The sequence below is a fragment of the Chelonia mydas genome, chromosome 1 (assembly GCF_015237465.2).
Source record: "Chelonia mydas isolate rCheMyd1 chromosome 1, rCheMyd1.pri.v2, whole genome shotgun sequence".
In the NCBI taxonomy this organism is placed as follows: domain Eukaryota; kingdom Metazoa; phylum Chordata; order Testudines; family Cheloniidae; genus Chelonia; species Chelonia mydas.
The window spans coordinates 155796668-155813925 of record NC_057849.1 but is presented as its reverse complement, the minus strand read 5'-3'; the positions used below and the strand labels follow the sequence as shown (position 1 = coordinate 155813925).

The window sequence follows — 17258 nt, the reverse complement described above, 5'->3', positions numbered from 1 at the left end:
AAGGCTGTGTCTACACTGCCACTTTCCGCGCTAAAAGTTTAGTCGTTCGGGGGGGGGGGGACCAAAAAACAGAAAACCCTGAGCAGCAAAAGTTTTTGCACTGGAAAGCACCAGTATAGCTGCACTCCCGGCGATAAAGCTACCACCACTCGTTCGGGGTGGTGATTTTTTATGGCTGGGAGAGCTCTCCCCTAGCGATAAAGTGTGACTACACTGCCCATGTCACAGCACGGCCGCGCTGTAACATGGGCAGTGTAGACATACTGTAATACTTGTGTGGTTCGTCACTTCAGTCAATTAGAACCAGCAGTTCTGATAAATGCCCAGGGCCAGATCTCAAGCTGGTGGAAGTCATTAAAGCTCTGTTGGCTTTAATTGAAAAATATCAATTTATATGATCCGATGATTTGGTCCTAAGTGTGTTGCACACACCTTATGAAGCTATTATATAGAACCTGGCTTTTTAATCACACGTGATTCACCTACTACTCAGAAAAGTTAAGTGCTGATAGAGCTTATAAAGAAAATTACTTAAAGAAACTTTGCTACTTCTTATGCTATGATCTGAAGTGCAAGGAATGGAAAGATCCATGGAATTCCACAGCAAATGCCAAAGCTGCTAATGCAACCTTGTAAAATTTGAAAAGGAGGTACTGAGTTGAGCAAGATCTAGCCCACTACTCTTCTGTGCTAGAGGAATTTATATTCCTACTCTAGAAGAGGATCATTATTCTGCTAGAGAAAGGACAGTTATGCTACGAAACCAGTTTAACAAAATCAAGATGATATGCCGAACGCTTACTGTGCTCCAACTTAGGAATCAACTTTGTAACAAAAATAAATGTAAAAGTTCGAGTTTTACACTGTCCAGCATATCCCAGCATAAGGCTGTGCTGAACCAAGCATTCAGCTAAGTGAGCCACGTGACTCTCTTCCCCACCATTCTCAGTGCAGATCGGGGCTCCAGAGCAGAGATTTGAAATTCAAATTACACTGCTCACAGAACGGGCGACCCAAGCAGCGGCAGATTTAGAGTTAGTGGGGCCCTGTGCGCAGTTTCATTTTTGCCCCCCCCCAACCCAGCCAAGAAAAAGAACACTCTCTCTTATCTCCCCCCGTTTTTCCATTCTTTTTTCTTCATCCTCCTCCTACATTGTAAGTAATAGGAAGTAAATGAAAATAAAGTGAGGTACCTTGATTGGGGCAGGGGTTTGGGGTGCAGGATAGAGGCTCTGGGAGGAAGTTTGGGTGTGGGGTGCAGGCTCTGGGCTGGGGCAGCGGTGTGGAAAGAGTGCAGGCTCTGGGAGGAAGTTTGGGTGCAGGCCAACGGGAGCTGCGGAGTCAGCGCTCGGGATGGGAGCAATGTGCAGAGACACCCCCCGCAGGGACATGCCGGCTGCTTCCGGGAGCGGCGTGGCAGAGTGAGGGAGACAGCATGGGCAGGGAGCCGCCTTAGCCCTGCTGGCACATCTCTGCGTGCTGCCTAGGACGGGAGCAGTGCACGGAGCTGCCTCCCCCCCTGGCCAGGGGTGCGCAGAGATGTGCCAGCAGCCAACCACTTCCAGGAGCAGCGTGGGACCACTGGCCACAGCATGCATGTAGCCTGCCTGCGCCTGGCCGTGCCACCGGCCGGGACTCGGGGGCAGGTTGTCAGATGAGATTTGTCCTGCATTTTGGTGACACGCACCCGGCCACCCCCCATTTGTTTCATGGTAAATCCACCTCTGGACCCAAGCAAGATAAACATTCGCTACAAAATTAAATATCAACAATGCTTCTTATTAAGAGATTTCAGGTGCTGGCCATCAACCTAAGCCTTGAGGCTTTAGCACTTTTCAATTGAAGATCTTAACATTTTATCTTGAACTATTTCTCCACATTCTGGGGCAGGAAAAATTCCACTGGGTCATTCGTGGGAAATGTAAGTGAATCAACATCAGTCATTAAAATTAAAAATGCAACTGGTAACTAAAAATCCTGTCTAGCAGACGTAACAATCTGGTGTGGTACTATTGAGTGATAGGTTAGTGTCTTCTTCCTGCTAACTGCAAGTCACTCAACAGCCAAGTTTTTAGAATTGGAATCCTATGTGAATTTTTTTGGAGGAGGAGAAAATAAGTGTTTTTTTGGAGAGGAAGGAAGGAAAAGCTGGACTGTGGGGAAGGAACCTCTCCTCTATTATCCATGTTGGCTCTTGTTGCTGCCTTCAGCAATTTTCCTTTGAAATAATTGCCTTTGTAGACAAGCACAGAGGCTGCTCTTTGGCATACTGGAAGGGAGCTCCCATGAACAGAACAACCAACTCCTTGCCCTCAAGCCACATACACAGCCAGCATAATTCATCAGGCTTGAGCTAGCTTTGGAGTCTAAGAGGTGTAAAATTTGTCTGAACACTCCATGGTGGAGTTAGCAAGAAGCACCAGCAACCACTTAACCATGTAAATGGAGCCACTGAGACACATTCACAAATATGGGGTTTCTTGGTTATGAAGGGGTCTGAAGTTACAGCAAGATCAAAGATTCTGCCTTCCACCACCTCCCCTACGTGAGAGTAACCTCCCTGTATAGTTAGTGCTCAAAGAGTTTTTAGAAAGTGACCAGTGGATTTGAGTGCCCACCTTGAGAAGCCCTAAAGGATTTTCAGAGGGCAGGTGCTCAGCACTTTCTGAAAATAAAGTGCCTAAAAGGGGGTCTCAGTGCACCCAAAATCATTAGTCAGTTTGAAAATCTTGGACAGTGTTTATAGTTAGCCCATTGACCCAAACAAGTTCTTTTCAATAACAGCAGTCAAAGATGAGAGATCTGTAACTGGCCCTTCTTTCTGATAGTGCAAAATTTGCCGGGCATTCAGAATACAATCCTCAATTATTTTAAAGTGCTTATCACCTGGATATCTAGGTGCTAATGCTACCACACAGAACACTGTATATATAATTGGATTTAATTTTTTTTTTTTTTTTTAAAGAGATCAAGAGTTTAATACATGCTTTTAGTTATTCAGCTAGACATTCAGTGCAAGCTGCTGGTGCTGGGGAACACCACCACTTTTAAATGCCCTACAAAAAGAAACGGAATGTTCATTCTAATTGATGTTATTTAATCAAAGGGCACAAGACTATTGCCCATTTATTATTACCCCATCAGCTGCAATATCCTACATTACAATCCGAGAGATCAATTCTCCTCCTACTATAGTGATCTTCTCTACTCAGTGTTGCTTTGTCTCCCCACGTGCTGGTCACTAGTGGGGGTAGACAAAGAAATGAGCTTCCATCTATGATTATCTCACATAATTCCAATTAATGTATATTTTATAGTACTGCTCAAGATTTTTTTTTGTATTCAGCATTCTGTAACTAGGACTACCCCAGCAGAATGCACTGTATCAGAAGAATATACTAGCAGATGGGCTAGCTTCAAGCAATATGTATAGTTATCTAATCAGCTGAAGGGCTACTCTAACAACTTGGACCTTCGGCATACCTAAAAAAGGTTGTTTCTGATTTGCCTAAAGGTCTTTTTCAAGATATCAATCTGACGTCACTTCATTCTTTGAATTTTATTTTTTGCAACCCACTCCAAAAGGAATGAGGCTGTGTCAAATGCCTCCTCTATCACAATAGAGACCCTCCCTCAAAACACACAAGAGACAGAACCAGATGTTAACTGACATGTGCGCACAAGGGCTGATCAAAAACAGAAGTGAGCTTCAGTGATTTGAAGAAACTTGATAACCCATTGTTCAGTTTTGTAAGTCCCCCTCCCAGTCTTCTTATAAAGACAACCTTGATTATTTCCCTTGTATTACAGTCAGAATGAAAGCCATTTGAGAACCTCTGTATTGGCATTTATCTCCTTTTGTTATGCCCTAAGGATTGCACTCTGTGATGAGGAATACAATTTTAACATTGACCAAGTAATCCTAGCAGTTATGCATTTTCTGAGAACAATCTAAACAAAGTTAACTATTACTCCAGACACAGATAGTGACCCAGAGGGAAGTCAGAAAGAATCAGGAGTATTAATCTCCAGACAACCTACATGAGCAAAACAGCTGGAATGCTCCCAGGCAAGGAGAGACCCATCCCATTTACAAAAAATTACACCACACAACTCTCTAGCAAGGAATACCAGTAATATCATCAGAACAAACTGTCACTGGCTGAGCAGTGATCCAGAAGCAGAACAATTACCTAGCAGCTTTTCAAATCTGGGTTTTACGTACTAATCCTTTCAACTGTGTCATGCCACAATACCCACTTCTGACACATCTGACTTCCACTGCTCATTTCAAGTTTCTCCACCAATTTTCAGCAGCACAATGCTTTGAAAGACACTTATGGTTGATTTCAGAGTAGCAGCCCTGTTAGTCTGTGTCCGCAAAAAGAAAAAGAGGACTTGTAGCACCTTAGAGATTAACAAATGTATTTGAGCATAAGCTTTCATATATAAGCGTTCATGGGCTGCAGCCCACTTCATTGATTGCATAGAATGGAATATATCATATTACTAACAACATCTTATTGACCCTCAAAATGGAATGTGGACAAGGTGGATAACACAATGTTTTTTATTAGGCTACCACATATTTGCAGCCAAAAAGATTCCTTCATTCATGCTAACGTAGTTCTCAATCCATTCTACGCTGGCAGACTCAAACACTGTTCGCCATACTGGCTCACTATGGCATTGTAATTAAACCCCCCAACTTAGTGGTAGCTAAAGACGGGAGACTGAACTTTCATAGGCAGAGAGAGAACATTAGCTAGGCCATTTAAGTTCTCTCAGCTCTTCTCAAGGAGTGTTACATGAACATTGAACTTCTACCCACACATTCACCAGAGATTGACAAAGGAGCTTTGTTCACTTTTACATCCAAGCAACAATGCAGCATTCTCTACCAGTATGATGTTTCCTAGTACTATAAGCCCAGATCCCACTGTAGTGTGTGTGTGTGCGCATCTCTATCTATCTCTGTGTGTGTCTGTGGTTTAACTGAGAAGGTTCCTTTTTCCCCAAAACCCACCACAAAGAGTCAGATGCCAATATGTCCAGTCAAAGAGTCTCCTTTCATGACCTTTACATACACAACCTATAATGGGAATGAGATATCCTCAACAAATAAGTGCATATAAGAACCTCTGGATTTCTCCCAGAGAGTTTATCCCCCTTTGCCTCTGATATCTGCCTATAAAAGCCATTCTAGCCACAGGGCTAATACAACTTGCTTCGTCCACCACTAGTCCTTCAGATTAGCTTGCTCTACTTCTTTCTGGTGCATACCCTCTGTTGGTGCTCTTGCTTGGGCTTCCATTGATCCTCTTCCCTCTTTAGAGAGGAAAGTCAAAATAGGCCCAATTCTACCCCCAGGTACATCTGTACATCTCCCATTCAAAGTCAACTGGGAGACTCAGGCAATAAAGTTTCTAGGAATGGAATTTGGCTCAATATCCCCGAGATGACTTGGCTTTAAAGAAAAGTATCTGTGGCTGCACACTCACTCCTCATTAAACCTCACCTAGCTCATCAATCAGAGAATTGTCAACTACCACCACCAGAATTTGTCTACAGAAATGCAGCAGAGACAAAGATGTTCCTAATAAGACCACATGCCATTACTACAGACCCATATTTTAAATTTGATACCAAGCCAGTTAAAATAATTCTATATTACAGACATTTCCTGGAGCTTTTCCAAGTTTATTTTTAAGATTCCCAGAAGAGGACTAGACCAAACAACAACAGTTGTTAATCCATGGATTACTCAGGCTAGTTTGAGCTAGTCTTAAAATCTGTAACCAAAGAGTTAGTGTTATATTTTGTATTGCCTCTCCCCAATCCCACCCCAAATTTTTGAGCAACAGCAGCAGCTTAGGAAAGCCTCAGAAAGGAAAACCCACTCATTTATTGGCAGCGTTACTTCTACAAGCTCCTGAAGGAGATTGGTGGCATGCTGGGAGACTCACAGGAACAGTCAAATTAAATTCAACCTTAAAAACACAAAACAAATCAAGTTTTCAATATCCTAGGCCACCCATAAACATTTCTACAATTTATTGTAGAAAACTTGCAACGCAAGAAGGGGTTCTAAAATAAGCACATTCCTCTGCAATTTTGTAATAGTATTTTAACACCTAGGAGAGCCCTAGTCAGGGCCCACGGCCCCATTGTGCTAAGAACTGTACGAACAGCGAACAAATGACATTCCCTGTCCCAACAGGCTTACAATTCAAGCATAAGGACTTGTCTTCACCTACAGCACTACAGTGGCGCAGCTGTACCAATGCAGCTGCCGCACTTCAGTGAAGACGCTCTTACGCTGACGCGAGAGCTTCTCCCTTTGGCATAGTTAATCCACTTCCCCAAAAGCCGGGAGCTATGGGAGAGCTTCTCCCATTGACATAGCACTGTCTACATGGGGAGCGGGGGCGGGAAGGTCTGTATAACTACATTGCTCAGGGATGTAGATTTTTCACAGCCCTAAGCAACAGTAGTTATACCAATACAGGGCTGTAGTGTAGACCTGGCTTAAGTGACAGACAAACAGAGGATTACAAGTAAACAATGAAAAGGAGGACTTGTGGCACCTCAGAGACTAACAAATTTATTTGAGCATAAGCTTTCGTGAGCTACCATGAGACAGTACTGATCAGCATTATAGGCTGTGATCTCAGCACACCAGCAGCCTAATGGTTGTCAAGTATTTTTGTAGGCATTGCAGCAAAATGCCTACAAAACATTCACATATTTTCACCTTACAATATGCAAAAGAAACAGCGAGGAATAGAAATGAATACCCAACATAATAATCTAAAAAGATGTTAATACTAATGGCGGAGGTTTTAAGATCTAGCTAGGAAATGCATCAGCTTTGAAAGTCTTAACCAATACCCATACAACTTTAATTTACAACACATTTTTCAAGTTAAGAGCATCCATTTAATTGTTTAATTACTTTGAAATCAATGGATGAAAGATGTTATCCAATTGCAACGTATAATATTAAATATGAAGACCAACTTAGTGAAAACTCATTGAAGGTTAAGAAATTTCCTCATGTCAAACCTGGAGAGAATTTTATTCATTGTTTCAGATTCCTTAAATCTAATATTTGAATACTGCTTCTCTCCAAATTCCTGAGCGCCTGGAGAGAATAAAAGCAGCAGCAAGTTGAGTAAATTAAAGCGACAGTCCTTTAGCCTAATCCAATATTGAAAACAAAACAGGTCTAGGAAATTTGCTAATTTTAAGAGTTATTTTTACTTCAATGGAACACAGAATAAAAAAGCCTAAGCAATTGTTTGAGTATATCTAATCAAATTTACCCTTTAAGTTTTTTGGTGTTGTCTTTTATTGAATCATCTGCAACTTTTTGGCCTACTTTAATCTTAATTCTTTTATTCTGACCTAACAATTACCACCTCAGGACACCACTTGGTGGGGGAGACCATGGGCATCCACCCAACACAGGACAACCCACTTCTTGTCCCCTCCCTCCATGCAGATCCTGAGCCTGCAGAATCTTCTGCGATTCCTAGGAAGGGAGAGAGTGCGCCATGGAGGTGGCTGGTGACCCTTCTCACAAGAGGGGGGAGCTCCTTGCATAGAGGGTCCACACCATACACTGATCCTGGGGGCAAAATCTGGCCTAGAACAGTTGCAAAACTCCACCTAAGTGCCCTATACCACGTTACAACTAAGCTAGGGCCTTGTGTACAGAAGAATCATTTTTAATTGAACAAGTTTGTTCCCTAATGAGGGCCACCAGGAGCACAAGAGACAGCTGACCCTATCTGGGAGATGGGGGGTCTGTCTTCTTCTATTGCCAAGGAATCCACTGTCCTCTTTCCCAGGGGATGTGGCCCCTAACCACGCACAGACCCCAATCCTGCAGACTTGTGCATACTAGTCCAGTGAAGCAAAGCCACGTTAAGCCAATTTAATGCTTAACAGCAGCTCTCAGAAGTGGCTGTAGCTAGCACAGGTTACAGCTATAACAAAACAGCACCTGTGGTCCCATCTAGACTCTAAAGTCAACCATGCAAACTAACCCAGTTACAACGTGATAAATCTGACCTAGTTAAAATATGGCTTGGACTTGAAGCTGGATGGGAACAGATTCTGCAGTAGCCACACCCTAACCCGACTCATGTCACAATCAGGTCCCCCAGGACAATGGGACAAAAGCGGCTCCAGCTCACATCCTGCTCCTTCCTCATTTGCACTTTGAATGGAAAGTGCCAGAGCACTTCCTGCTCAATGCCGCCTTTTGTTGACCTCTTGAGCAGCAGTGGGTGGAGCCCATTCGCAGCACAAGCCAACTCATGCCCCATTAAGGCAGGGCAGAATACTTTGGCAATGGCTCCCAGCTAATAGGCAAAAGCCATACTGAAATGGACCTAATGCAATATTCTTAGCCTGCCTCAAGTGGCAAAGCACCGTAGCCAGTGCCTGAAGGAGGCCAGCCCAGCACAGTGCACACAAGACAAAAGCCGTTGGCCTTGTCCTCATTTAAGTAGGACAACGGCCACGTATAGACGGGGAAAGTTTAGCAGCTGGGAGTATGTCTTCATTGTGTTTAATCACAGTCTCTATGTACACCGTTTGCACACCAGGTTATAACATAGGCTCCATGCACATTTGTTGGCCACACTAACTATATTATAGCCAAGTTTTTAAAAAGTCAGTGTTCTGGCCCATAGCTCTGGCCTAAATTGCTTTTCGTTTAAAACCAGTTTACCGGGGTAGAGCAAACTGTGTGATAAATCCAGTCTGACCACAGCAGCATTGAAACTGTGCTTAAATGCAAGTATGGTTGTTTATCCTGGGTAGTCCAGGTCAAAAATTTAAGCTATTAGGGGAGATAGAGTCCAAGAGGGTCTTGCTAATTCCTCTTATGTTTCACCACTACGTTACATACTGTACCTGCAAAGTCACAAGTTATGCTCTCGCCCACAGCAATATTTTTATATACTGAAGAATAAGAGTCCTTGATATTGATTATAATAAGCCTGATGCCTGTACCAAAGGAATTCTGTAAGAGCTATGGCAGTCAGCCTCAAGCGGGCAGGGGAGAAGCTCTCAGCCCTACTGAAATTGCTCTACACTTTTAAAGATCCAACCTGCGTCCCTTACTCTGAAGGGAAAGTAATGGACTTCTCCCTATGGGAGTTCCCCCCAAGACCAGGGCTGGATCTTTAACATGCAAAGAGTTAGTATACAAGCATTCCACAAGGACCCCCACCTTCCTAGCAACATACTTAAAATACCTTTATAAAAGGAGGGATAGTTGAAGTGTCTCATAGAAATAGAGGGGAGGAAGTAAAGATAAGAAGCCTGCTCTGGATGTTGAAAAGTTAGACCAGTGGTTCTCAACCAGGGGTCTGCATACCCCTGAGGCTATACAGAGATCTTCCAGGGGGTACATCAACTCATCTAGATATTTGTCTAGGTTTACAATAGGCAACATGAAAAGCACTAGCGAAGTCAGTACAAACTAAAATTTAATACAGACAAAATGAGAAAGTAAGCAATTTGTCAGTAATAGCGTGCTGTGACAATTTTGTATTTTTAGTCTGATTTTGTAAGCAAGTAGTTTTTAAGTGAGGTGAAACTTGGGGGTACGCAAGACAAATCAGACCCCTAAAAGGGGCACAGTAGTCTGGAAAGGTTGAGAGCCACTGAGTTAGAGCATCTAAAATGCTGAGCCACAGGAGTGGACATTACCAGTCAAGATCAGTCAGCTTCCCTGTTCTACAATATCTATTGTGGGATGAGTATTTTTGAAACAAATGCCTTTATTTCTGATAAGCACACTCGAACCTTGCAAGTGAGCAATAGACCAACTAAGCATTACTAAATAGCAATGCTGCCAACTCATGATTTTAATTGCATCTCATGATTTGTTTCTTCTTAAAGTCCTAGCTCCTGCAATCATGTGATTATTAGGGCTGTCGATTAATCGCAGTTAACTCACGTGATTAACTCAAAAAATTAATCGCAATTAATCGCACTGTTTAATAAATTTCAATTGGTATTCTATTGTTAAATATTTTGAATGTTTTTCTACATTTTCATATATTGTGTTGTAATTGAAATCAAAGTATATTACAAATATCTGCACTATAAAAATGATAAAATACTATTTTTCAGTTCACTTCATACAAGTACTGTAGTGCAATCTGTGGTGAAAGTGTAACTTACAAATGTAGATTTTTTTGTGTTATATAACTGCACTCAAACAAAACAATGTAAAACTTCAGAGCCTACAAGTCCACTCAGTCCTGCTTCTTGTTCAGCCAATTGCTAAGACAAACAAATTTGTATACATTTACAGGAGATAATGCTGCCCTCTTATTTACAATATCACCAGAAAGCGAGAACAGGCATTTGCATGGCACTTTTGTAGCCGGCATTGCTAGACATTTACACGCCAGATATGCTAAACATTCGTATGCCCCTTTATGCTTCAGCCACCATTCCAGAGTACGATTCCATGCGGATGACGCTCATTAATAAAATTTGTGATTGAACTCCTGGGAGGAGAATTGTACGTCTCCTGTTCTGTTTTACCCACATTCTGCCATATATTTCATATTATAGCAGTCTCAGATGATGACCCAGCACATGCTGTTCATTTTAAGGACACTTTCACTGCAGATTTGACAAAACGCAAAGCATGAGAGATTTCTAAAGATAGCTACAGCACTCGACCCAAGATTTAAGAATCTGAAGTGCCTTCCAAAATCTGAGAGGGACGGGGTGTGGAGCATGCTTTCAGAAGTCTTAAAAGAGCAGCACTCCTATGCTGAGACTACAGAACTCGAACCACCAAAAAAGAAAATCAACCTTCTGCTGGTGGCGTCTGACTCAGATAATGAAAAATGAGCATGCATCGGCCCGCACTGCTTTGGATTGTTATTGAGCAGAACCTGTCACCAGCATGGACGCATGTCCCCTGGAATAGTGGTTGAAGCATGAAGGGACATATGAATCTTTAGCACATCTGGCATGTAAATATCTTGCTACGCTGGCTACAACAGTGCCATGAGAACACCTGTTCTCACTTTCAGGTGACATTGTAAACCAGAAGCAGGGAGCATTATCTCCTGCAAACATAAACAAACTTGTTTGTCTGAGCGATTGGCTGAAGAAGTAGGACTGAGTGGACTTGCATGTTCTAAAATTTTACATTGTTTTATTTATTTTGAATGCAGGGTTTTTTTGCGCATAGTTCTACATTTGTAAGTTCAACTTTCGTGATAAAGAGATTGCACTACAGTACTTGTATTAGGTGAACTGAAAAATACTATCTCTTTTGTTTTATTACAGTGCAAATACTTGTAATCAAAAATATAAAGTGAGCAGTATATGCTTTGTATTCTGTGTTGTAATTGAAATCAATATATTTGAAAAAGAAAACATCCAAAAATATTTAAATAAATGATATTCTAGTATTCACAGTGCGATCACACAATTTTTTTTAAATTGCTTGACAGACCTAGTGATTATATGAAAATCCCCACTTCATTTAAAAAAAAGTTTTGAAACCTCATAGTTATGAGGAAAAGCTTGAGTGACATGACATGAATAGAATTTAAGGGCTCCATGACCAAAACAAAGCACACCTAACCCCTCTTCCCCCCCCCCCCCAACAATCTCATGATTTTTAAGCTAATCACATGATATTTTGGTGTCTGACTCAGGAATGCACTACTGTTGTAGCTGTGTTAGTCCCAGGATATTAGCGAGACAATGTGGGTGAGGAAATATCTTTTATTGGACCAATTTCCCACGGTGTCTCCCTCACCACAGAAGTTGGTCCAATAAAAGATTACCTCACCCACCTTGTCTTAGGATTTCTGAACATTTGAGGGTGACTATAATGCAACAGTTACTAGGAGGTTTTCTGCAGTACATTTTCAGAGTAATGAAGTCTTCATACTACAGCACTCTACTAATTGACACCTCACTCAACAGTAAAGTTCTTCTACTGCCTTTCCCCTCCCCTGCAAGAGAGTGTTCTCAAAGAGACCGGGGAAGATTTCCAAAAGTGACTGGTGATTTTCGAGGGCTTAACTTGTGACTTTAAGGACCATGATTTTCAGACAACTCCAAGCACCAGTGGCCGAAAATGTGGCCCTGTTAAAATACTGAAAGTTGGGCACCTAAGATTTTTGCCCGTCTATCTACAAAAGCAATCAACATAACTGCGGTAGTTCATACTTACATTTTATCAGTAACTACACACCAACCCTTTAGTACTGTACTACTAAGTCGTACGAAAATTACCAACTGATATATAGAACTTTTTTTTCTAACAAGATAGGCCAGGGTAGATTTTGAAGCAATTTTTAAAACCTGCACATCCTTCACCAGCAGAATGTGAATAATTAATATGAACGGCTACCAAATACCCCTTGAGTGTAAGGCTAAAATCCTGCAAACGCTTCTGGGCAGAGAAGCGCCTACAGGATATGGACTCATAAGTCCCCATTCCCCACACACAGCTGTCCAAACGGGACCTCTTTCTAAATCCCAGCCCTTTTCCTCCAGCACAGACAACTCCTTCCTGCCAAAGCCACCCCATCCCCACCCAGTGTTTTCCCCAGGAATTGAAATTGGGGGGGCGGGGGGGGGCGCGATGAGGGGTGAAACCATGAGGGTGAAGGTGGGCTGTATGGTGCTAGTTGGAGTAGATGGCCTCTGCAGTGTGTATAGGAGAGACTAGGGTTACACTTTTCTCTGAGCAAAGCTTGTGCTCCACTATGTCTTCCAGAGACGTTTGCAGCTCCATCAAATGCACAAGCAGCCATGTGTTCAGGGTCCCATTGGCAAGTATTTAACTCTTCTAAGATGTGGGTTGTCACAGATGCAGCCAATCTGTCCTCTATAACTTGAACATCTAGAAATGCATTTACTGGCCTACGATGGACATCAAGATAACATACATAATGACTTAATACTTGATGACCATTTGCATTGGTGCATTCATCAGCTATGTACGCAAATTTTTTGAATGTGGTGAAAGAGTTCTTCACTTTTTCAACTGTTGAGTCTTTCACTGTTGCACCACATGCATCTAGCCAGTCAGCTGAGTTTCCTGCAGAAAGATAGTGAGCATTTGCTGGTCTTGTTCGGAACCAGTGTTCAACTTCAGGATGAACAAGTGACAATGCACTTAACATTGGCCTCCAGTTTGTAGTGTGCGGTATCTCTTGCTTAAATAGAAAGTATGATGCCATGGCCATGTTTGTTTTCATGAACTGTGTTGTGTCTCCAGCATTCTTAACAGCCTCATTAACACTCACCCGTGTTGTCCTTGGTCAGTGGAGACTCAGAGTTCAGAGGTGCTTTCATATGAGTTCACCTCCCAGGTGGGGGTCAAGAAGACACCTTGCTCATTCCTCCAGCTGCTCACTGTTCGCTCTGGCCACCGTTCGTTGTGCCAACATTTACTCCATCACTCTGTTGCCAATGGCCCTGCGCCGTCACCTTCTGCTGCCACCTGCCACTGTGACCTCTGCGAGTTGGTCTCTTGAGGTTCCACCAGCTCTCAGTGGTTTTAGCTGAGCTCTCAGTGGGGGAACCTTGCTGCTAGTGCGGACTAGGTCATCTCTTCCACAGAAACATTGTCCCACAGCAGGTCTAAGCACTTAGACCTGATTATCAGTGATTTCAGCTGTAGAGGTCACTTAACAAAACAAAGACTATCTATGGATCCTAATCTGCTCTGTCTTTAAACAGTGGAGAGGGGCAGGTCTAATAGTACTTGTGATGCAGGCAGACCATCAAGCAAAACTCCTGTCCCCACCCTCTCTCTCTCTCTGTCTCGATGCTCTCAATCAGCACAGGCTAAGTACAGTTCTACTGCCCTTTATTCCTACAATAAGAACAACATTTCATTACACCTCCCCTCCTCCTCCCCCCCCCTCCCCATTCAAGTGATTTGTAACCCAACCCCAGCCAAAATCTATCACTTGGGCAACACAGCTCTGTTTGCTGGATACCTAGGTAGATTAGGTGTGAATATAAATATAATCTGGTCCTGAAGCCTTCTTCCCCAGCCCCCAGCTCATCACTAGCTGGCAGGGAGAGCTCATTTAGACTTTGCTTACAAAGCATAAATTTGAAATTATTATGTTGGCCAACATCACCGAAATGAATACACTGACATTGTCAAACAGCTGTACAAGGAAGTTAGTCTATGTTTATACTTTTCAAATCTATTATACTTTTTCAGATACACGTATTTTATCATACATGCTTTAAAAGTATATACCGTGTATTAATGTTTCAATTCAACTTTCCAAACAATCACTAAATTGGCAACACTGCAGGTAACTAGTTCACAAAACTGGGGGGTTGGGAAATCCTTGTCCCCAGTTCTCTCCTTACAGCTCTCAAGTGCCCTGCTGACGGACAGGCAAGTACCCTACAGCAGTGCAGGCTAACAAGCTTTTTCGTTTTAGCATCTGTTGTTCTCGTCAAAACATTTTGCTTATTAAAGCAAATTGGACTTACCTATGAGAGAGTACTGTTGCAATTTAACTACAGTATTTGCACTCGTGCCTCGCCCTGACGACTCTGTAAAGCTGTTAACCTATGATCACTGTAAACATGCACTGCAGAAGTACTATACCAAGAACTTAATGCAACAAAAAAATCCGCAGGTAACAGGAAGGTGTGGAATTCTCTTGCAAATCACTTTCCGTTGCTAATAACCAGACATTTCATCCGAGATCGTAAAACGGAAATCTTATCAGTTAACAGAAAAGAGTTAGATAGCTTCGGGTACTACACTTGCTCCTACAATCCCTGACAATTTGTGATTTTATAGTCATTTTTCTGTTATACGCCGTTTTCTCTCCACTCTTGCTGCGTCAAAGTCACACACACAAACAGGAGAAACTGACCAGAGACAGAGGAAACAGTGGAATTGAACTATGTATGAAGGGCTTTGCAAATACACAGAGCAAACAAACTCAAGAGAGATTAGAGGGGAAAATATTTCTCTCTTTCAGTCCCAGCAGTCTTGGGTGTTACTTTTAACAACAGCAGAAAGATTTAGACAGAAGTGTGAATTGGAAGTTGGCTGTCCCCTTTAAATAGAAGTAATTGCGCACACACCTTTTTTGTAGACTTGCATGTCAAAAATCTCAAACTACACATTTCAGCAGACGAGTCACTTTGCGTGTGTCCGTGCAAAAGAGCTGCACTGATAAACTGACTTCATTTGCTTCCAAAGCAAAACGGGGGGAAAAGAAACCCAATCATATTCTACTCCCTTACCATCTTCAGCTGAGAGCTCCAGGCGCAATAGTCTCAATCAAAAAGCATTTCAGTTTTTAAGTGCATTGGTGGAATGAAGAGCACGCTCTTCAGAGCGCCACAAGCCCCAAAATTGTAATTAAGAAGCCCCTCTGGATTTTTGCATAGTCCAAGGGCCATACGATGAATTGCAACGCCTGTAACTCTTGGCAGTATAGTCTCTACAGAAGCTATCAGGAAAAATGAAATTCTACGCATAATTTTTTTTCAAGAAAGTCACAGTTAAAAGACCGGCAGAAGAATAGGTTATTCTACCTTGTTTTTGGCTAAAATAACGCCAGCCCTTTTTCGTTAGTCATCGCAAATGGTCACTTACTACAAGTAAACCTTTTATTTAAGAGAGAACGTTTAGGGCTTTTCAGCTCTCAGCTAGAACTCTGCATATGCCAATTTCACAGACGCCTCATCCCGGGCACTTGTGCATACACATTTAATACGAAAGCATGAACAGTACACGCCGGAATTGGGACAGGCACTTACTTTTCATCCACATGAAGGCTTGGGGAGCACTTGATTGCTAGCCATGTTTTCCAGTGTACATGTCGCACTTTGTAAACCTGCCCAAATCCACCCGAACCAATCTTCTCCCAACTAACAAATTCACTGGAATCGAATGTTTTCAGCAGCCCCATTTCCCAATGGGAACTGCTTTCCTTTTCCATGGTGTCCTCTTATTCCTCCCAGGGTGATTTCTCCAGCCACTTGAGAATTTCTGACAGACTGCCTCCCTCTCTCCCAGTCCCCACTTGTCTGCTGTTCTGCCTTTCCCTACCCAGGTGACTAAGGTGTATTCATTAACCAAACCATTACATCACTTCCTGAGTTCACTTCTTGCCGCGGTGCGATCTATGTAATCTGAGCAGACACAACAGTTCCAATCAGACAAGCCATTCCAAATGTGGGTGTAGTTCGGAGTTTTTACGGGACAAAGGTTGTAAAACTGTTCCGGAAAAAGTGAATTCACAGCTATCGTTTTGTATTTGCTTTATCCGTCTCATTCGTAGACAAACATCCCTACATTTCCCTGGAGCACTATGCAGCTTTTTTTTCATTGCATCCCTAAAAATAAAATACTGAATATTCACCTCATTCCTAACTCATCAGCATAGTTACAAGGGCAATTTATAACTGTTATATTATTTCCCCCCTCACTTAATGGAAAACTGCATGCAGTATGCATGTGTGCCGTCATCTGAAATAGAAAAGGAGGACTTGTGGCACCTTAGAGACTAACCAATTTATTTGAGCATGAGCTTTGGTGAGCTACAGCTCAGTTCATCGGATGCATGCAGTGGAAGACACAGTGGGGAGATTTTATATACACAGAGAACATGAAACAATGGGTGTTACCATACACACTGTAACAAGCTGCTCAAATAAATTGGTTAGTCTCTAAGGTGCCACAAGTCCTCCTTTTCTTTTTGTGGATACAGACTAACACCGCTGCTACTCTGAAACCTGAAACCAATAGAGTAAATTAAATATGAAAAATGTAACTTCTTTCTCCTTAGATTTCAAAACTCCTTATCCCCCAATAGCCAGATCAGTTAAAAAGAAGGTTCTGATCCTGCAGAGTCTTACATATTTGCTTAACTTTATGCACTTGAGTAATCCCATTGATTTAAATAGGATTACTCATGTTTAAAGGTAAGCAGCTGTGTCAGTCTTTGCAGCATCAGGGCCAGATATATTAAACAAAACAGATTTCCTTGCGTAAATTGCACATCTTACGCTATTAAAACTTAATAAAACTAGTTTAATATTCACTCTTTATGCTGCATGTTTCAATGAAAATGTACTAGTCAATTTTGTGGGTTTTTTTAATAGCCATGTTCTCAAAAATTTCACTTCCCAGGACTCAGGCACCAGCACAATGCTGAAGTGTTTGATTTGCAGATATTGCAAGGAATACATTTTCTCCCTACAGA

At 42.2% G+C, this 17258-nt stretch overlaps 1 protein-coding gene across 4 annotated transcripts in view; it reads right to left on the bottom strand.

Moving 5' to 3' along the window:
* The window catches only part of RIPK4 (receptor interacting serine/threonine kinase 4), a 44947-nt gene that overhangs the window by 19697 nt on the left and 7992 nt on the right, over nucleotides 1-17258 (bottom strand). The window contains exon 1 of one of the 4 annotated variants that reach the window (XM_007064412.4): nucleotides 15811-16150. The exons of 2 other annotated variants lie outside the window; for them this stretch is intronic. In XM_007064412.4, coding sequence (XP_007064474.2) covers nucleotides 15811-15992 — 182 coding nt within the window. In that variant the 5' untranslated portion in view covers nucleotides 15993-16150. Of the gene's footprint in view, nucleotides 1-15129; nucleotides 15231-15810; nucleotides 16151-17258 lie in introns of those variants that run through there. One more of the 4 variants, XM_043538195.1, reaches the window with a different exon arrangement.